Genomic DNA, 22,023 nt, shown 5'->3' on the forward strand with positions numbered 1-22,023 from the left:
GACTTTCATTATTAAAGCTACAAAATCATCCAACGAACCATCTGACGTGTGTTAGAGAAATCTCACTGTTAACGGCAAAGTTGAAGTATTTCGGTAGGAAGGTGGTTGAGTGATTCTGAAGAGTCCTTCGTGAGCTGTGTGTGACGTTTGAGGACCACTGCTGGTGCTGTAACACAGAAAAACCTGCTTGCTCTGCTTGTGTTTACTGTTATAAACAGAGACTTTTCCTTCTGGCAGAATGAAACGCAGACTGACTGAACACGACTCAAACCTCTGTTTGCATTCTCCTCAGCCTGCTCTTGTGACCTTTTATAGAAACAAGTCTAAAAGTTAAGCTTTATTATCCAGGTGGCCTCCAACTAGGCATTCACTGCAGTCCCCGAGTCCCTCTGGACAGTGTGTGTGCCGCTGGTGTTTGGATCATTTTAATGCAATTATCTATTAAATAATATAGTTTCAAGTGCAGTTAATTGTACTAACAGACCATAAGAAAAGGCTGTGCTTCAGTTTTGGTGGATGTTAGCAGTTATCTGTGATCCATTCATACAGCCCATGGATGCAGCTCATTAAAAATCTCCATCCTCTCGTCACAGTACGGAGACTTCTGGCCTCAAAATCAAGATGTTACCATCTCAAGTTTTTAAAAAGGTAACTTCACAAACCCATGGCTGTGGCTACTCTAGGTCCATATCTTCTTCATAGGTTACCAATGAGCTGTGGGTGCAGATTACGGCCACAGGACTTTGTCAGTGGTGTCTGTGAAGTCGCACAGCACTGGGTGCGAGCCACCAACCACAATGGCACCTGCACACCACCACAGGGAGACATTCTGGACATGTCCAGCTGGGAGGAGAGCACAGGCAGACAAAGATTATGCTGCAGGGATTACATACCCCTTATAATCTGGAAGCACATGGGCTCCCCATGGAGAGGAAGTAACTTGTGGGTGGGACACCTGGTCTTCTTTGGTTAAGTGTTGTGTTGGTGCATACTGAGATAAAACCCCTGTCCTAATAGATGTATGAGGATCACAAGGTTCAGCTTCCTCAGACCGGCGTGGCTGCTAATCATACGTGTGTAGTGCATGTTTGCAGGTGGAACCAGATAAACCTTCATAATATCCTGCTAAATGTTCTGAAGCTGGGACACTGTGTTGTGGGTTCTGGCTCGGCACCTTGATGAATACAAAAAAAATTAAATAGCAAACCTTTAAAACTACACAATATGACAGTTCGACATAGCAGACGCCATCTGAGCTGGAAAAATCTGTCACAGTCTGAGAACTGAAGCTAACAGGAAGAAGACTGAGCCTGCTGGAGCATCCTGTACCCATCTGTTCTCAGCCTCTTCCAGGTGAGGCTGACCCTCACGGCAGTAGTTTGCACAGAAATCCACAGCAAAAGCATGCTCACTCACCAGGGCAGCTGCTCCAAAATGAGGAGACATCCATCTGTGTGTCGGGTCTGTGTGTGTCCGTCACTGTGACCGTTCCCTTCTGCACATCTGTGTGTGTGCTGCAGGGTGCTTGTGGTGCAGTCCTGTGGTGAGGCTGGCTGTCATGCTTCAGGGCCAGGCTCTCAGCTTCCTCTGGACTCTACCACACAAACAGAGGCACACTGCTCTGAGCACTTCTTGAGACATTTCTCCAAAACTCTCAATCTCTGTGTTTCCTTCCAAATACCAGCAGCTTCAGGACCCCTCTGTCTCTTCTTACTCACCTGCTCACGGTTCAGTAGGAATGCATATGTGTGCTGCACACCACACACTGCAGTCATCATTCAGATACACTACTACATGTTCTTCGTGAAACCTGTCAACTGTCAACTCAAGTACATCTGCTCACATCTGCCTGTTTCCTCACAGCTCACAGATGCTTTTAAGTGTGTCACACATCTTTCTGCTGCTTAATCATCATTATTAAACATGATGAACAAAAAAAACATCACCCTCCATTGTGGAAACTGCGAACATGACCTGCAGCACACACTCATCACACACATGTCACAAAGGTGCCCCATGTTCTCAAACTGTGGAGATTATTTTATAATATATATATATTTTAAGAAATCCTTAACCATGAGATTCTGAAACTGAATTTGTACTAGGTTTTATCTTGCTTGACAAAGTATATTTGTTTTTACATCAGCCAATAGGCTACAGGTTTACTAGCATATCCTGGCTGCTTTGGAGCATTAGCCCAAGTCTTTCTCCCTTGGATGCTTACGAGCACCAACCCTTGTGTCTCATTTCTGAACTGTATCAGATCCAGTCATCCTAATATTCTGGCTCACTGTGTGGTGCTCTGAAGTAGTCTCAGTGCAGTACAGTTGTTAATATTGTCCCTTGATGGAGGTTTCAGTCAGGTACACTTGTGGCTGTGGATGGCAGTCATTAATAAATAATAATCATATTAGGAATAAAACTGGCTCATGTGTATGTCGGCACTGCAAACAGGCCTGCTGCCTCACAGTGCTGACTGCTTTCTTCAACATATGAAGACGTGTGCCGCTCTCTGCTGTCAGGCACGTACAATCCAAACTTTAACACTCTTGTGCTCATATTGGAAGTGATCAGCTGTTGCAGTAGTCTCATATCATTTCCATCCATCCCACCAGTCACATGACATCATGACAGGGCTGAACCAAAGGACCTCTTTAATGTTACCTGTATGAAGGAGAAGGTCTGCTGAGAGTGCGTGTCCACTGATCCATCGGGGCGAGCTAAACACAGTGTCACCAAGACCTGTTCACACACATTATGGCCTACACACACACACACACACACACACACACACACACACACACACACACACACAGTCAGTTTCTGGCAGGTGATCTACATGCAGAGAACCTGATACATGATGTGTGCTAATGTGTGATCTATGGGTGGAGTTGTCAGCAGGAAACATGTTGGAGTTTCAGCAACACATCAACAAAAGCATCAAAAGTATCACTCACTCACAAACAAGTTATCTACCTCAGTTCATCCATAAGACAATTAAAGAGTAAACAAATTCACTAAAGCATGAAGTGTGAAGAACTGAGCAGAGTACAGGAGTCCACACTGTGAGTCTGTACAGATGGTCCCAGGCTCCAGATCCCAACATAACGGAGCTCAAGTCTGGATTAGTGGAACCAACACAGAACTGCTTCAGTGGATGGTGAAAGCAGGAGGGCTCTGTAGCAGCTCCACTCTATGTGTGTGAACACACATACTTTCATCCACCTGCAAAACTTCTGCACTCTCTCCTCTGGCATTTCAAAACTCCACTAAACCAGGCACGCGAGTGTGAGTGTGTGCATGCATGTGTACGTGTGTGTGTGTGTGTGTGTGTGTGTGTGTGTGTGTGTGTGTGTGTGTGTGTGTTATACCTGGACACATGGCCTGCAGTTTGACATGACTCACTCGCAGTGTGCTGCTCACGTGCCTTTGTGTAGACCCAGAGAAAATCAGGTAAAAGTCTGCTTCCTTCTCTTCGTCCTCATCAAGCTGCACTGTCAGCACACAGTCTCCCTGACAGAAAACAGTGTCACAAACATGGCATCAGCAATTGACTGCAGCAATGCTCACAGATTGCTGAGAGTCAGCTAAGTAAACACTACCTCACATCAGCTACTCTATCAATCAATCAATCAATCTTTATTTATAAAGCACTTTTCATACAAAAAAAAAAAATGTAGCACAAAGTGCTTTACATGGTTATCACAGATGATAGATGGAAAAACGGACATATAAGCTTGAAAAACGCCTGTATGGCTGAAGCTAGATGATGTTTTCAAATGGTATGGCCCCTGTGCTTCACAAAAGGAACCTCACTCGAAACAGAAATGATGGCATGTGACAGACCTGGGTCTGTGCCATCTGCTGACTCCTAGCATGTTTGGTAGCATATTTGCTAATCAGCCGGCTAGCTGGTGTTTAAAGTGCATTTGCCACACCAGGCAAATTTTATAAGACATTCTAGCTCCTTTACAGCTCATTATGATGCCTTATAAAGAACAACAGATACTTACATAAAGCAGAGCTTCCTGTGGATTCAGTTTCATGGTGTCAGACACTAGAAGAAGAGGCAAAGCAGAGATGTAACATTCACTGTGCCAGAGGAAATACACCAGGAAGTATACCAGATCTGCAACATGAAAGTTCTGTAACAGCTGAAGAGAAAAACAGTTATCTTTTCATGAAAATGACATGCTGCTAGGACGTGTTCGCTGACAAACTGTATTTTCATCATCATCCACACATTACATACATGCTTGATGAACATGTCTGCAAAGACTGTAACATCTTGCCTCCCTCTAACACACTGCTGCAGTTTTTATAGAGATGCGCCAACTGAAATTCTGAACCAACGCAGCACATAAAGGTATTTGCATTTAGTTTATTTTTTATTCTTCTTCTTCTGTGTTAAAAGCCTTATTATTCAGAGCCCAAGATCAAGGCAACACAGAGGAAAGTTGCTATATGCTGTATGACAGTGAACAAGACATCTACTCACTGATCCACACCATTAGAATCTACAGCAGTAAGATTGGAATGTCATTCGGACTGGAGAAATGTAGATGGTAGCAAAGGGAGGGAAGGTAATCAGAACTGAGGGGACTGTACCAACAGAAGGCAACGCTGCAGACATTGACACAATCCAGCACATAACAGCAGGGTGCAAGATGCCAGGAGGGCAGGGCATACATGGAATGCCATAACCGAGGCCGGTATAGTATAGAGAAACATCTGTGTCAAGTAAGGCCTGGAAGTCAAAATGGGTGGTTGGGAATGACCGAAGTAAGATTCTGTGAGACTTCCAGATACAAACAGACAAACTGGTGATGGCTTACATTCTAGTCTAATCTAAATGAAGCTTAACACACACTGACACACTTCCACGTCCTTTCCTTCAAGTGAACCATGCTGTATGTTCTGGAGTACTGAGATGTTTACTCAGCCTGACCTGATAAGAGGGTTATGTTCTTTTTACCAGACGCAAACATTAAATAAGCAGTGGATTAATAGGAAGTGGAGCATGTGCGATATGTTCCTTCTGTGTGTGCGGAAAAAAGACTTTTCTACTTCAGCGTATTATTTTATCTGTTTGAAAAGAAAAACACTTTTTAGCTGTGAATGTTTTGTCTTTGGTTTTTAATATGAGATTTTAGAGTGCTTCATACACTTCACTATTAGCAGTAGCTGAATTACTAGAATGAGCAGCAGTTTGAATGTCAGACTTAATAGGAGTGGCACTGTGACAGCAGCAACATAGTCTGGCACAGTCTGTCACTGTGCAGCAGCTGTGGAGGCGTGCAGGTGGACAGAGTGTTGCTCAGCACATGGCAAGAACTTGTTGCAGCTTTAACTTGACAATGTAGCAGTCTGCATGACTCACTTACTGTAGAGCACCACACTTATTACTGACAAGTAACAGAGACACAAAGATGCATTCAGCTCTCATACATGCACTGATTTGGTCAGCCCTTTCACAGACAGGAAGCAGGAAGTCAGAACGAAACAGGGGAATCCTTACACACCCAAAGGACAAGACTATTTCTCTCAGACACACACACACACACACACACACACACACACACACACACATACAGTCTTTGTATAACAGAGCTTTTTAGAGCCTCTCATTCATGAACTACTTAACCAAGCTGTAAAGAATCCTGCTGACTACTCTGCACTCAAGACAGAAATCTGACTATTCGTCTGTGTAGCAAGGAGTCTTTTTCTCATTGGCTGGCCACAAACGCCAAGCTCTGTTTAACAGAATTTTAGATTAGCTTTTATCACAACTGTGCCCAACTTCTGAGAGTTGCAGTGAAGCTGCAACATAAAAGAGGACATCAGCAACACACACTTGCAGCTCTGCTGCATTTTTATATTCGATATTCAGTCTTGCTTGCAGTGATTAATGAACTCTCACATTCCTGAGCTGAAGAGTTCTGCCCTGAGGCTGATTCATGCTTTCCACTCATGCCACTATACTCTGGTACCTTAGTGGCAGAGCTCTCCTTTGCTGAACATGAACATCTTTAAAGTCACTTTTAAACTGTTACTGAAGAAAGTAAATGACAGCCGTCTGTGCTTTCTATATAAAAGCAGCAAGCATTTCCTTAGCATGACAATTTGTGTGTCAATTAGAGACTTCATTCCAGGTTAGTGGGTAAAGAGGCTCGCTCAGTAGAGACTTCTAAGTGGCTAAACCGGATCCTCTTGTCTTTCTGCCTGCAAAGATAATCCTCACCCTCCCATGGATGTATGTATGCGTCGTGTGAATGTGTGTATAAATCTGTGTGTGCCTGCTCACCCCTCCAATCCCACAGCAGGGGCTCATTAGACATCAGTCTGTTCACTGATTCTACTCTGCGGCTGTCTAAGTACAGACTATCAGCTTTAATTCAAAGGGTTTAACAAAGAACTGAATACACTTTTTAGGAATTATGGCCATTTTTACAGTCTCCCATTTCCAGAGGCTCAAAAGTAAGTGGACAGTTGATGACAAACTGTTTCACGGCCCATAAAAGATCTGGAGTCAATTCACAAGTCTGTTCACTGAAACTCGCAGAATGATGGAGAGGAACTGTATGAAGAAGGAAGATTATAATCTGAAGCATCTACACGATCTGTCGGCATGGTGGAGGGAGCATTATGGTAAGGGCGTGTATGGCTGCCAGTGGAAGGGGGTCACTGGTGTTTATTGATGATGTGACTCCTGATAGAAGCAGCAGGATGAACTGTGAAGTGTACAGGGCAGCACTCTGCTCACATTTCGACTAATGCTGCAACACTGAGCAGAAAGAGGTTCACAGTGCAGATGATAACGATCCAAAACAAACTGCAAAAGCAACCCAAGAGTTTCTCAAGGCAAAGAAATGCAAAGATATTCTCCCAAGTCAGTCACCTGATCTCAACCCAAGTTGCTTTTAAAATACTGAAAACAGAATTGAGGAAGAAACACACACAAAAAGCATGGTTTTATTCTCAAAAAAATTAAACTGGATCCAGCATGTTGTAGATGATCATTTCTTTATAGTTATTTAGAACAATTTCTGCATTTTTCAGTCACCCCCAGACTTAATCGCCACTCGCTGATCCATTGCAGTGACATGTCAAGTAGACTATAATATAGAATTTAAATAACAAAAGAAAAAAAGGCAGACGAATCAGGTAATCTGTCTGTTCTCTGGTTCTAGTGAAGTGTGGAACACTGGGAGCTGACCCAATTTTACAATCTGCACATTTGTGGATTTCATAAAGTCGAATTGGTCGGGTACACTGACGCAGAGACGTTTTTCCATTTTGGTGGCTCGGGCTTTAGTAACTATTATTTTGTCTGTGTCTATTAATAAGTGTGGACATTAATAGAAAAGTCATAATGTCTGTTTTCATATCTCTTGGTAATATGGAGGTCTAACGCCTCAGTTTCAGATTGTGTTGGGTTAGGGTCAGAGGGCAACAGTGGGCTGTAGAAGGTTAAATACACTGTGCAGGTTTTTAATTATTTCACATGAGAGTTAAATGCTGTTCATTCGATTTCCTTTTTACACCTATTTCTACACTGGATCCGACTATGGACAGGTCACAGCAAAATCAGTCAAATAACAGATGGAGAAATTTTAGCTAAAGAAACAGGCTTGTTATATATGTGCAAGAAAAAAATGGAACACTAAAAATTGGGGAAAAGCTGCTCATTTACCAAATAATAGCTATCAGTGGACTTATCCTCATGAGGAGAAGTTTTAAATCCAATATGTTCCTCTTTTGAGTTCTTTGAGTTAGCACAAGACTCCCCAGATTGAAGAGGCTCTCCACAGGCACATTCGAGGGTATTCCTGTGTTTCATGGATAGAGTCTATCCTGAAAAAGTTCGGGATCCTCAAATATTCAATAACTTCAGTGTCTGAGTTAAAGGAAGCAGTATTCAGCTCTTCAAATATAAAGAAGTCATTTTCAGTGATGCTGCAGGCTGAAGTCTGTCACTAAAGCGCTGCATCTTACTGCTCATTGTGGGACAAATGATGACAGTCAGCACTTTAGTGCTTCTCTTCTTTTACAATGTGGAACTGTCACGGACAACATAGGTTGTCCGTGAAAGTTGGCTGTGTTCAACACTAAGGCAGTATGACTTTAGAGAAAGTGCATTTATGCTGACCTCTGTACTATAGCATTAGGCAGACTAGCTGTCATGGAAGAGCCTGAAACAGAATTTATACTGCTGCCACAATAGCACTTATCTTCACCAAAGTCACAGTTCTGACTATGAAATATTCCCGAAGAACCTGGTTCTCCCATTCAGTGATGACTTTAATGTCTACTCCACTGTACACAGCAGTCAGTTTTTGGATGGGAACATCACTGATATGGGATACTTGTCAGAGTACTTGATTACTAAAATAACCCACAGCTGCAGTTTTATATAAATGGCTGTAATTTGTCATGGATTTTTTTCAGGATTCTTCTGCTTCTGTGTTAAAAGCCTTAATAAGTGACGACCTTAATAAATGGCAGGCTCCAAACGGTCAAATTGTGTCTCCATCTACTCGTTCAGCTATAGCACATGCTGATGAGCGAGTTATCTTTTGTTACACAGTGTTCTGTGACCATGGCAGACAGATAACTACACTCTATAAATATTCTAGACTTACAGACTGCATACAGACTGCTGCCCTGTGCTGCTGTTTGACGCCTTTGCAAGAGAAAATAAAAAAACTGTTTCTGTGCTGTGTGCACCTCAATTCATTTCATATTTCCACAACGACCTTGGTGTCAGCTATGGGATCCTATGACTGGCTGGCATGTGGGGTCTGAGATGGACATGGACTGATTATCCCTGAAAAGTGCTAAGACCAACTACACTGGGATTTTCATCAGAAGACCACATTGTCTTCACGGGTGAGAGATCCCAAGAAATTGTTATAATTTTGAAGAAAAAAAAATAGGAAATTGATTGTTTTTCTGTGTTCACACTAGAGGTGGGAATCACCATACATCCCACGATACGATATTATCACAATACTTAACGCACAATACGATATTATTGCAATTTTTAAAAATATTTTGCGATATTCAGATTCTGTACATAAAGGTAAACTTTATCAATATTCATTTTATCTAATAACAAAGTCTCACACTCAGTCTTTCTCTCATTTCAGTCAGTTTTATTGTTGACAAACTGAACGGTTTGTATTACAGTCTAGTCCAACTTAACTGAACATAACCATCTGGTACAATTATAGCTATTCTGAACTATGCAATTTGTGAAAACTATGCAGCCCCTTCAGCAACTGAAGAATTTGAAAGTAAATTAAAACAAAATATAATTTTACATTAAATAAAAAAGTTTTAAACTTAATTAAAATAAAACATGTCTTAAATTAAAATAAGTAAACTGTCATGTTTATTGCTGTCATAAAAAAAGTTAAACACATTTGGACAGTGAAGGAATGTCAGGATTCTTGCTCAGAAAAAGGAGCTGATCAACATGCTCTGAAGTCAGAGCATGTTCCAGTCCACAAAAACTTTTTTTGTAACAAAATATCGATTTCTGCTGTCCCTGTATCGATACATTATTAGCAAACAAAATATCACGATACTACACAGTATCGATTTTTTCCCCCACCCCTAGTTCACACCTGATGTAGAGTTCATTACAGGGCCGAGTAAACCCAGGGAACTCAGCAGAACAACTTTAAATGACTTTCAAAAGGAAAAAGTAACCGAGGACCTGGTCCTCCCCGCTGTATTGACTGCTCCATATAGCATATAGACAAAACGAAGGACGATTCAGCATGAGGAAGCTAAAGCAGCTGGAAGAGAAAGCAGATCTTAGAATACAAGAGGTAAAATGGTAAATGAACTGGTTCTCAAATAGTGGTTTTCTACTCTACCTGAGCATTCAAAGCTCTTTATATAACAAGCCTCTTACACACACTTAAAGCCATTCATACAAGCACTTTTTTTTTCCTATGCTTAAGTACTTTCATTCTAATATTCAAACTCCAATGGAGCACAACTTGAGGTTAGTATCTTGCCCAAGGACATTTGGCTTGCATACTGGAGCAGGCAGGGATTGAACCACCAACCTTCTGATTAGTAGATGAGCAGTGCCCTACACTATGAAGCTTGTTCAACATATCCAGGGTATCTTTCAGTTATCTGGATTCACTTATCTTAACACTAGGGATCAGGATAAACGGTCATACAAAGCTGGTTATCAAATCGCTAAGTTAACCCAGGGTTACCTACTACCTACTCCAGCAATGTTATCAAATGGCAACAAAAAATATCAAAAGGTTATAAAATATACCAGTAAAATGCACAACTGTTTGGCCCTTCGCCTATGCGACGAAGCTTCAGAGCAGCTTAAGTCACCATTGTAATTTACTCCAGTAAGAAGTCAACCACCTTTGTAGTACAAAAAACCCAGGGTTAACCCTAAAATTATCTCAACAAGCCAAAAAATCTGGCTTTGTATTACAGGCCTCAGCTGGTTTTATTAAACTCCAGCAAAGAAATAAAATGATTTTACTGAAAATCCCAAACCACCTGGAAGCATTAAATGTGTGAAAGTATGAGTCAGAATGCAGGGATAGAAAGGAAGCTAAAAAAAGGATAAGGGTAAAACGGATAACTCGTCTCTAGAGTTATCTTGATTGTATCCTTTCTTAGAGCCTCAAAGTGTCATGGAATGCTATGTGGAAGGCAGAAATAGGACTCCAATGCAAACTGAGGGTTTAAATACACAAGAGGACATTAGGAAGGAGTTTAGACACCTGAGGAACAGCACAAAGCTAAACAAAATCTAACTAATGAGACAAGGAGATGCAAATCTCAACACAACACACTTGACACAAGAGACTATCTGTGGTGGAGTGTGGTTTGTGGTTCAGCTGCAGGGGAGAGATGAAGCAGTGGGTTCAGGGTGTGGTGTCAGGGGAGGCTGACCAGAACAGCTGACCTCCATTATCTAATCATGCCTCCTCTATGTAGGTTGGATACCGAGACCTGAACAGAAGTGTGGAAGCTGGAAAGCTGTACAAAAAGACTGAGCGAAAATCCAATGTAAATAAACATTCACGTACCTTGTAAAGTTGTGTACTTTGGGTCCTTTGTCCCGCTATTAAAATAAAACAGGAAGTAACTAACACTCAGACCAGGACTAAGACATACAAACTTGACAGAACAAAACCTGGCGTAACAATCCTCAGCTACCAAGACTAGCGACTGGAACATGGAATGTCACCTCTTTGTTTGGGGATGAGCCTCAGCTAGTGCATGAGGTTCAGAAGTACCAGGTAGATAGTCAGGCTCACCTCAGTGCACAGCTTGGGCTCTGGAACCAGTCTCCCAGAGAGGAGCTGGACTCTGGTTCAGTTTGGAGTTTCCCTTGGTGAGAGGCAGCAGGCTGGGGCTCCGTTAGTCAAACTCGGATACAAAAGGAACAATAAGGTTTTCAGCCCGGTCGCAAAACACTGGACCATCTCAAAGCATGTGGGTCAAAGCAAGAGCTGAGTGCAAAAGGAAAACTGTCGATTTACCGACTGATCTATGTCCCTACCCTCACCTATGGTCACGAGCTTTGGGTAGTAACCAAAAGAACAAGATCGCGGATACAAGCAGTGGAAATTAGCTTTCTCCAAAGCGTAGCTGGCTTCTCCCTTAGAGATTGGGTGGGCCCTCTGGGAGGGGCTCAGAGTAGAGCCGCTATTCCTCCACATCAAAAGGAGCCAGTTGAGGTGGTTTGGGCATCTGATAAGGATGCCTCCTGGGCACCTCATGAGTGAGGTGTTCCGGGCATGTCCGACCGGGAGGAGGCCCCGGGGCAAACCCGGGACACGCTCGAGAGATTATATCTCTCGGCTGGCCTGGGAATACCTTGGTGTTCACCTTGGACAACGTGTACGAGGTGGCAGGGGAGAGGGAGGTCTGTGCTTCTCTGCTTAGCCTGCTGCCTCTGCGACCCAGCCCAGGATAAGGGGAAGAAAATGGATGGATGGATGGATGGATGGATGGCATGACCTTAAAAAGGCGGTTCATGGTCAAAAACCCTCCAGGGTGGCTGAATAACAACAATTCTGCAAAGATGGGTGGGCCAAAATTCCTCTTAATTACTGGAATTATTACTACTAGTTTCACTGCTAGTTTTAAGCATTCCAACATGTGTTGTCTAAACTGCAGAAAACATACACACACTGCCATTGTATGTCAAACACATATAAAGACTGAAAAAACATGCGCGCACACACACACACACACACACACACACACACACACACACACACACACACACACACACACACACACGGCTCTGGTGACAGAAACCGAGAGAGAGGGCATGTTTCCACAACGTGTTGTAATTATGTGTTTTAAGACTGAATGCTGACTCCGGCTGTTCTTTCCAAAAATTTACAGTGAGAGCCTACCTCAGCTGGTGGTAAGCTATGTCTGGTATGGCAGGAATGACAGAGTAGCAGAGAGAGAGTGGAAGGAAGAAGTGAGGGGTGCTGTGCTTCACTCCGTCACAGACTTCCTCTGGCTGCACAGTGGAGCTGCAAAAGGCTGGGCTCTTATCACAACACACCAGCTCAGCCACAGCCAATCAGCTGCTGCTTCTGGCAAAGCTCAGGCTGCTTTTAACCCACATCTTTACAGGTTTTCACCTTGAATAAAATACCAAGGCCCAGATTATAAGGACCAGAGATAACAGCAGAGGATGAAAACAAACACAACACTGAGCCAGATTTTGGGCTTTTGAGAATTTGGTGTAGAAGATTCATGGAAATCTATTAATTCATTATTAAACTGTATTTGCACTGTGCTGTTTTGGTTTATCATACATCTCTCAGTAACCTGCTGTGTGTGGGGCAATCAGTGAGGCCAGACTGAAGACATGAGTCGCTTGGTCTATTCATTTCCGGCAGCTGCTGCAGGTAATGTGGTGTGGTTGTGGTTGTGGTTGTGTTGCGGTTGTGTTGTGTTGTGGTGGTGGCACACTTTGGCCCTTTAGTACCAACTGAGAAGTGTTTAAATCCCACAGCCTACCTGAGTATTGCTGCTGATCATGTGCATCCCAGTGTATAGTTCCAGCAGAATAATGTGCTACATCTCAAAGCTCAGATCACCTCAAAGAGATATTTGCTGCCCTCAAACAGCCTCCACATTTACCAGATCTCAATCCAACAGAGCACCTTTGGGATGTGGTGAAACTGTTACAAATCTGGAGCAACTGTGTGATGGAATCATTTCAACATTGACCAAAACTCTACTGGAATGTTTCCAGTACACTGTTAGATGAGCTGGTCTAGCTACTGAGCTACAGTTGCAGTGGTGGTCAATCCTCTTACTCACACACCCCAGTGACTCATTGGTGTCTGCCCAGGCAGGACTGCCGCCCTGCCTGGGCACAGTTTAGTAAACTAAGCCTTGGCCCACATGAAGAGGTGGGCCTAGCATATTTCAGTTGTACACTTGTAGTGTGACCGCTGTCACAACCCAGCACAGATGCCACTTTCTCAGTTACAGCTAACTCTGGAAAAGTAATTTTGTTCAAGTAATTAAATATTTGAGAGGAGAGTGTCACCACTTTTCTAACCACAAGAATGCATAGAGTTATTAAAAATGAAACATTCAATGACAAATTAAGCAGCTTAAAGATCTGTTCACTGGAACTCACAACACGAGGTCCATAAAGAGTTGATGTCAGTGCAGAAAGACTAAAAACAACTTACGAGTGACCAACAATCTGTTACATTCTTAAAAAGAAGCAACGCTCCGGGCAGCCAAAGAAAACCAACAGGCCTGGAAGTCAACAAAAACAGCTAAAGTTCACAACTGCAGAATTATTTCCTGGGGAAGAAAAGCCCTTACAACATCTAACAAGAGAATTCCTGAGTGAATAAGTGTACAAGAGACGGTTTACAACAAGGTGCAAGCCACTGGTTAGACTCAAGAACAAGAAGGCCAGAGTAGACCCTCCACCTCAGTGCTAGGAAAAACAATCAGTGGACAGATGACAGCCAGATTAACTTGTACCAGAATGATGGTAAGAGAAAAGCATTGAACAGCTCATTATCTGTCATCATTTGTCAAACAAGGTGCAGGAAACCTTATGTTTTCGTGTTGTCGTCATGTATAGCTGCCACTGGAAGCGGGTCATGTCTACAACTGTTCCAGTCCATCCTTAAACTCATTTAGCGGCCAGCCTGCCAGGACACGTCAGGATATTGTGTCTGAGTGTGATAAGATAAGATAAGATAAGATGGCCTTTATTAGTCCCACAGGTGGGAAATTTGTTTTGTTACAGCAAAAGTGCAAAGTTATGTAGCAGAAATTAGAAAACACTGGAATGCAAACATGTTGCAACATGGAGAAATATCATGGAGTTTCATCACTTGGCTAAGTGTCTGTCTATGGATCTCTCAACAACTTATTTAATCATTTTACAATGTACGGCAACAATATAGGAAATGTCAAGGCTATACTCACTGCAATTGTGCATGTCCTACGAGTAACTGTGCTTTCAACAGCATACTATATATGCAGCTTATCATGCCTGCTTCAAAGCAGCCGTGTGGACATGTTCTGTGCCTGCCGGGGTTTCCTCCGGGTGCCTCGTCACACATTCCAAAGACAGACTGGTGATTCTTTAGTGGCCACAGGCCAATATGTAAGTGTGTCCACAGCTCATCTCTGGGCTGTTGACCTGTCTAAGGTATAGCCCACCCCGTCTCTCTACCTCAGGGTGGGTTGCTGCTTAGGAAATTTGATAGACGGTAAAGAGGGGAATATTACGTAATCTTTATATTTTGTTCATCATTTACATTCATACTTGTGAACACAAGTCCAGACAAACACAGGAGAACTGGTTAATATATGAACTGACATAGTGCTTTTCTACTCTGAGCACTTTACTAGAAGCCTCGTCCCCACAGTCACACACATCCATACAAGAACTTTTGTTTAACATTCACACACGCACTCACACTGTAGAGAATGCATTAGGGACAAATCAGGGTTCAGTATCTTGGTCAAGAATGGAAGCTCCTTTTAAAATACTACATAATATATACTCAGTTAAAAGACACTGGATAGGTCTAAGCTTAACTACTCTTGTTCTTTCTGCTAATTATAAACTGGAACTACTCAGCATCTATTTTTAACAGTGTGTATATGCCAGAATATTTTGGAATGACGTACAACATCACATTAGGCAGAGAACAGGACAAATAATTCAGTTTAAAGAGAAGGACATTACAGCATGTTTAGTGGATGAGGACATAAAATAAAATGCAATGAAATAAACAAACTATATTTTGGACAAATTTCATGTAAACTATGGTCTCTGTATAAATTTTATTTCATATTGTTATCCTGTTATTATTTTTTGTCAGGGTGACAAGTCTGAAAAATATACCACTATGTCACTGCACCAAACCAGAGCTGCTTCTACCTGCGTGCCATCCAGAATGACTTGACTCTAATGACAAAAAGCAACAACAATAACGAACCTCGTTCTTTTTATTAGTATTCCCATGCTACAGCTCTGTTGTTCAATGATGTGATTCAGTATTGGAACACACTTCTTCCAAGTGATCAGCTAACAAGGCTAGCTTGGTTAGCAAGCAACATCCACAGCCTGCTTCGGTGCAATGCACAGACTGAGTGAGAGGATCAAACAAAGAGTCAGGAGTTCACTAAAAAGTCGAGCACAGACTTTTTGACTGTCTATCAGCAAGTTGTACTGTCTGTGAGAGAACTGCAACAAAAACAGCACAAAGAGCACAAACATGGATGAGAGGTCCAGCTCTGGGACTCTGACTCTTTGACACCATGCACCTGTCAAAGAAGCCACGCCCACTTAATGAAGCAGACTTTAAGCCCCTATAACTCCAAGAATTACTAATGTCAGTGTCACAGGTGCCGAGAATATATATCTGAAGTCTGAGAAAGAATTGCACACAGACCGTACTGTGAACATGTGTGCAGACTGTGATTTTGGGCTCTAATTGACTGTTTCAGTGTCTGGAGCTCTAAATCAACCTGGGACTGCTGCTGCTCCCACCCTCAGGAACAATGACAGAATAACAGAGAGACACAGCCAATGGCAGCAGAGTTTACTACTGCAGACAGCGCTGTGAAAAACTATTGGCCCCTTCCCGATTTCTTAGTTATTTGCATATTTGTCACACTTCCATGTTTCAGATCATCAAACCAATTTCCATATTAGTCAACTATAACCTGAGTAAACACCAAATGCAATTATTAATTGATTATTCATCAATTAAAAAGCTATCCTGGTCCTGTGTGAAAAAGTAATTCCCTAACCCTGATCACTGACAGAGGACTGTGCTCGAGTGTTTGTGGTAACTGGCAGTGATTAACAAAGTGGCTGCTGGGTGCATCTCTGGGACTATTGTGACCTACTTTTGTGGAAGTGGACTTCTGGGAGGCGCTCTTGCTGCCGGGGAAGAATGGCAGCAGTAAGATGTTCACAGCCCATAATTTACACGCTGAAGTTTATCCAAATCTCACAACATGTGAAAATACAAGTGATTTAAAAAAATCATCCTTATACAGTTGTTATGAATCTTTATAAGTCACGGGTTTGGATTTTGTGAAGGCTTACACACCATCCACTACGTCTCTGCGTCACTTTTTGTTTTCATGTTAGCACAAACTGGCGTATAAGTATACGTGTCTGGGTGATTCAAGTCAAACTATCCTGACCTCAGATGCAATCACACAGCTGAGCTCTGGCTGCTGTCACTTGCAGGCAATTACTGTTGCAAAGATATTTATACATGTGCCAAATTCCACAGGGGTGACACAGTGGCTTCATTAGGAGCACAGATCAGCCCGTAGAATCATCACTGAGACAACATGGCTGCTTATGGACCAAGTTTTCTCCTGAAACTGTGGTAGTGTTGCTTTGGTAGTGTTGTGAACAACATGGTGACATGGCAGTCAGGAGAGCGTGCTTTCAGTGACATTGACACTCTTATAAGACTGCAGAGCAGACGCTTCTGACACCTTTGCCTTTTTCAGCAAAATGAAGCATGAGACAAAAAACCCAAAAAGAGGATTTTAATGAGAGCTGTTCATGTATGTCTCTGCCAGACCTCCAAAGTGCCTGCAGCACAAAGCAACAACCTCTGTCTATCCTGCTTCGCTATGGGAACAGTTACGATGTGGAAAAGACAGAAAGTTTTTAGAGTGAGGGAGCTTCTTTTCAGACTGTTTCTCTCTATTACTGCTGCAGTCACAGCACAACATACAAGCGCTATGCAGGAGCTCCTGAGAAACATCAACAGTGCTCCGGCAGTGTCAAGTTCACTTAAAAGACGCCTGAGAGGAAACACGTCTGCTCGCTGTGACCTCGCAACATTCTAATAACGTTTGTGTCTGTGCATTTCCTGTGGTCACTGGCACGAATGCATTCCCAATCCTGAACTTGTTTTCTGTCACCACCCCCCTGTGCTGCATTCAGGGGGCATCTGTAAATTGTGTACAGAGAAATGAAACCTGGGTTACAATCTCTTTGGAAACAAACTGAATCAGTCAGTGGGATCAGTCAAAAAGCACAGCTCTGGGAGATGCTGTGTTAGACTGCAGTAACAGCTGGGCCGGTGTGGACTGTCTGCACACAGTCATGTACACCGGCACCTTCTGACATCTCATATCAGCATTTTAATTCCTACTTTTTTATCCATCTGAGAGAACACCGTCACTGGCCATCAACTTAGCTTTTAAGATATTTTAGCTGCTGCTAACCAGCTAAGGAGCCCGAGAGAAATAAGATAAAAAGCTAGAAATGAAGAACAGCCAATATATCAGGGAGTCAGCTGTTTCCATCTCATGTTTTCTTACCGGCTGACCTCAATATCACCTAGCTGCCTCTCCGCACGGTCTGTCCTCCTGTGGTTGGATGGACTCGAACTCCACTGTCTTGGACTGCAGCTGGAACATTAGTCTGTACTCTGTTCTCTAGTTCCTCTGTCAGCTTCAAGGTCACACTAACGAGAAAGTAAAGCAAGTAGCATTCAACTGCATTATGTTTCACGCAATCATTTATTTAAGAAAGCGAACACAGCACTGCTGCGCATCACAACACCCTGAACAAGTACGACTCAGAACAACAAATACAGCGTTCAGAAGACATGCTAGCAGAGTGAGAGAGCATGACTCAACAGTAAAGCATGCAGCACTGGTTAACCCCACATAGCACGGCTGACTGCTGTGTGACAGAGCCACAGACAGACCGGAGAAAAGCAACAGTTGTGCTTCTCCCTTTTAAAGAGCCTGTAAGATAAAGCTCTAAATAGGAGTGCTTGACAGCCACATGTTCTCAGAGATTTCTAAAACATCCACACATCCCTGCTCATTTTCCAGATTCCCCGGTTTCCACACTTGATCTGAAACAGACAGACGATCCAGCTGCTCACTAACTGTGTGTGGAAGAGCAGCTAAGACTCAACATCATCAATACGGTCCCTCCGTTAGGCTCTAAAGCAAGAACAGAGAATGTCCAACAGGTGATGTCACTGCTTGGTTCTTCTTCTGTGGCAAACCTCTTAACCATTAGCTCATCAACAGATTCCCTCATCTGTCTTTTCCTAATCATGTTTAATTTGTCTTGATGGAAAACATGATGAGTTGAAGGAAAACTCAAAAGGACAACGTGAGCCGCACACTAATTTTTCATATGAATTAAATAAACACAAGCTCATAAAAGATGGACAGCTTCTTGATCTGAGAAGTGAAGCCAACATGAAAGTGCCTTAAAGCTGGTCAGCAGGGAACAACCTGTAACTGAAGTATGACTTTTGATCCTACACAACTCTACGTGAAAGCAGCTCTCTGATGAGTTCACAGGCTCAGTCACACATTTTGGGTCCAAACAAATAACATATCGAATTCACTTTGTAAACTTTTGGTCATCTCAGAAGTCAGAAGTGACACATAAGGTGACAAATGAGCTCAGGTAGGTGTTATGTGGATCTGAGATGTTTGACATAGCTATCTGTAGTGAGAATAGAGAGCAGGTGGAGGAGAGCCTGGAGAGGCGGAGGTATGCTTTATATTGTAAGACAGACCCTACAATCATTGAAATCAACCTTTTAAAGCAAGGGACAGTGTACAAGAGAGGTGAAGAAGAGAGTCAAGGCAGGGTGGAGTGAGTGGAAATGAGTGTCAGGGGTGATTTGTGAGAGACACATAGCAACAAGAAAAGCCACGCTGAGTTGGTTTGACCAAAGGATGCTCAATCTCCACCTGGAGCACTAACACAGTGCACCAGTACATCAGCATGCTTGTGGGGTTAGTCCTCAAAGGAAGAGGGTGTTTTCTACCACTTTCAGAACTGCTAATTAAAAAAATTTCTGCCAAATGAATAGACAGAAACTGTCTGCAGTTTTCCACAGATTTAGAGAGGAACAACGGCTTAATAAAGTGAGTATGAGCGATGGTGGTGATGATCTTTCCACCTCCGCGGGTTGGAGCAGGAAAGGCTGGCATGAATGGAAGCATGCCTGTGCTGAGCAAGCAGCTCAACTGTACTGAGAGAGAAAAGCTAACAGCTGGAAAGAGAATGGCCAGATTGCAAAGCTCCCTCCCATCAGGCCTCATACACCCAGAGCATAGCTGTGTGTGTGTGTCAGTAATCAGCTCTTCAAAACCTGCATTTCACGGGGACATGAACTCTTTCATACCTCGTGTGACACATCTGCCCAGCAGACTCCTGTTCTCTCCTCAATCCTCATATATTTTTACTGCATCTTATTTTAAACCTTTTACATTAGAGAATACATTTACAAGTATTCTCTAATCGGTTTACTGTGCTCTACCGTACTGTTTTACTTTATCGTATTATTTGTGTTTTTTATAGTAAGTATTCCGTATTTTCAGATGACTTTTTTAATACCTTACTAAGACGCTTTGAAATATTTGTTTTCAGCTTCTCCAAAACAGGAGAAGCTGAAAGCTGAACTGAAGGCTGGATGACCGAGAACCAAACAGTGCGCACAAACAAACACACAGACACAGACACACCAGGAGAAGCGGGTTGTTTGCGGACAGCTGCGCTGCTGTGCGGATCTGCTTACCTCGCTGCGGTGGTTTGAGGCAGAAATCACCCTGTTGCTCCTTCACAGAGGCAGACACGGCTCACTGTGCGGAGCTGTTTCCAGGTCCATGAGGACGGAGTCTGTGCTGTAGCGGTTTCCTGAACTCAGCTTCGAGTGAAATCACTGCGGAGACAAACAGCGCTGTGACGCACAGAACTGCTTTACTTTGAAGGGGAGCCTCTTCCTGCTGTACCCCGGGACCCTGCTCAGATTCGTGGATCAGTAATGAGCTGTGACAAGTTGTTCCAGCTCAGTTCAGTGGGCTTGTACACTGGGAGCAAGCAGACTGCCCACAGGGGCACACATGCAGGGACTTGTGGCGCAGAGCTCCTCAGACTGACCCCTCGTGGTACACGAACCAGAGTACACCAGAGCACACTGCCTGCACAGTGTGCCTTTACTCAGCACATTAAAGTGAACACACACACACAACACACGCTGTGCTCAAGGATGGAAAACAAGCCTGGGTCTCTCTGACCTCTGCATGTTCATATTGCCCCAGCATGCTGGGGGATATTCTTATATATTAAGGTCATATTCATAAATTTCAGCTAAGTGAAAAATAAGCAAATATCTTGTTAAGATAAAAACTAATCCATTATAAGTGTAAATAAAAATACTGAATAATAATTACATGGTAAAATAAAATATCTCAAATTCAGCACAGACAAATGAATTGTATTTAAAAGTTGTTATTAAAATGTTACACAAGCAGCAGAGCAAATAATATCACATTCACTATGGCCAGGACTTCCAGGCCATACTCACACAAATGTTTCTGTACACTATGTCGGCCACTTGGTTGTGGAATTCCATGTATGCCCTGCCTGCAAGCATCTTGCACCCTGCTGTTATGTGCTGGATTGTCTCAGGGCCATCTTTGCACAGCCTGCACCTGGGGTCTTGCCTGGTGTGGTAGAACCCAGCCTCTATGGATCTTGTACTGTATCTGCCATTTCTACATATTGTGCAGGGGCCTGTCTTTCCATGATGGCTCCTCTTCTTGCTCCTCTTCTTTCTCGGGGTTCTACCACCTGTGGTATTCACTAGGCACGCAGTCAGTTGTGGCCATTTTCCTGATGTATTTGTGGATGTTCATTGTCTCATCCTGGACTCACCAGTCCCCGTCATCCTTCCTTCCGCTTAGCGTACAGTTTCAGGGTGCTGAACTCGGGGTGAAACCCTTCATGCATGGTGATGAGCTTCCTCGTCTTGATGTCAGTGGCTTCTATCTTCTCCTTTGGCCAGCTTATTATCCAGGCAGGATACCTGACCACTGGCAGGGCGTAGGTGTTGATAGCCCAGATCTTGTTCTTCCCATTCAGCTGATTCCGCAGCATTTGCCTCACTCTCTGCAGCTATTTGCTGGTTGCAGCTTTTCTAGTGGCCTATTTGCTGTTCCAATTTGCCTAGGATTTCCAGGTACTTGTAGCTGTCCGGTATTACAATCCCCTCAGTTCTGACTACCTTCCCTCTCTTTGTTACTGTCCGACTACACTTCTCCAGTCCGAATGACATTCTGATGTCAGTCCTGTAGAAGATAATGATACCAGGATTCAACAAAGAGCAGAGCCTCCATTTTAATCCAGCGGCCTCAGGAATATGAAGTTTTCAGTGTGGACCATAATTTTTATTTTATAAACCACTTTTAATCCAGGACATGTTTTTCATGTGAGGTAAGCGTAATCATATAAGCAAGCCACAAGAGTTAGCTGAAATCAAAGTGTGGTGGTGACCTTCCCCCCCGCGTTTGCTGTAAGGCTTCCTAAGAATTATTAAAACATCAAACTGCAATCTGCATGGCCAAAGCAAAAGTATTCCATGCAATTCTTCATTAAAGCTTTCAGTTTTTAATTCATTTGCAATAGGTTTGCAAAAATGTTCTCATTTCAAAATGCATTTTAAG

At 43.0% G+C, this 22,023-nt stretch overlaps 1 protein-coding gene across 9 annotated transcripts in view; it reads right to left on the reverse strand.

The window, feature by feature from the left end:
* akap13 (A-kinase anchoring protein 13) overlaps positions 1 to 20,444 on the reverse strand; it is a 61,881-nt gene extending 41,437 nt beyond the window's left edge. For 5 of the 9 annotated variants that reach the window (XR_003220815.1, XR_003220813.1, XR_003220814.1 and 2 more), the window contains exons 1-5: positions 20,097 to 20,443; positions 4,014 to 4,057; positions 3,372 to 3,513; positions 2,665 to 2,762; positions 1,417 to 1,594 (exon numbers count right to left, since the gene is read on the reverse strand). Coding sequence is in view for 2 of the 9 variants with exons in the window: in XM_025908753.1 (XP_025764538.1) it covers positions 1,417 to 1,594; positions 2,665 to 2,762; positions 3,372 to 3,513; positions 4,014 to 4,046 (451 nt within the window). In the remaining 7 variants the exon portion in view is untranslated. Of the gene's footprint in view, positions 1 to 1,416; positions 1,595 to 2,664; positions 2,763 to 3,371; positions 3,514 to 4,013; positions 4,058 to 17,862; positions 18,009 to 20,096 lie in introns of all 9 variants that reach the window. The other 4 variants (XM_025908753.1, XM_025908752.1, XR_003220811.1 and 1 more) reach the window with 3 other exon arrangements.
* Positions 20,445 to 22,023: the final 1,579 nt, after the last annotated feature.

This window comes from Oreochromis niloticus, linkage group LG7, assembly GCF_001858045.2.
Source record: "Oreochromis niloticus isolate F11D_XX linkage group LG7, O_niloticus_UMD_NMBU, whole genome shotgun sequence".
Lineage (NCBI taxonomy): Eukaryota > Metazoa > Chordata > Actinopteri > Cichliformes > Cichlidae > Oreochromis > Oreochromis niloticus.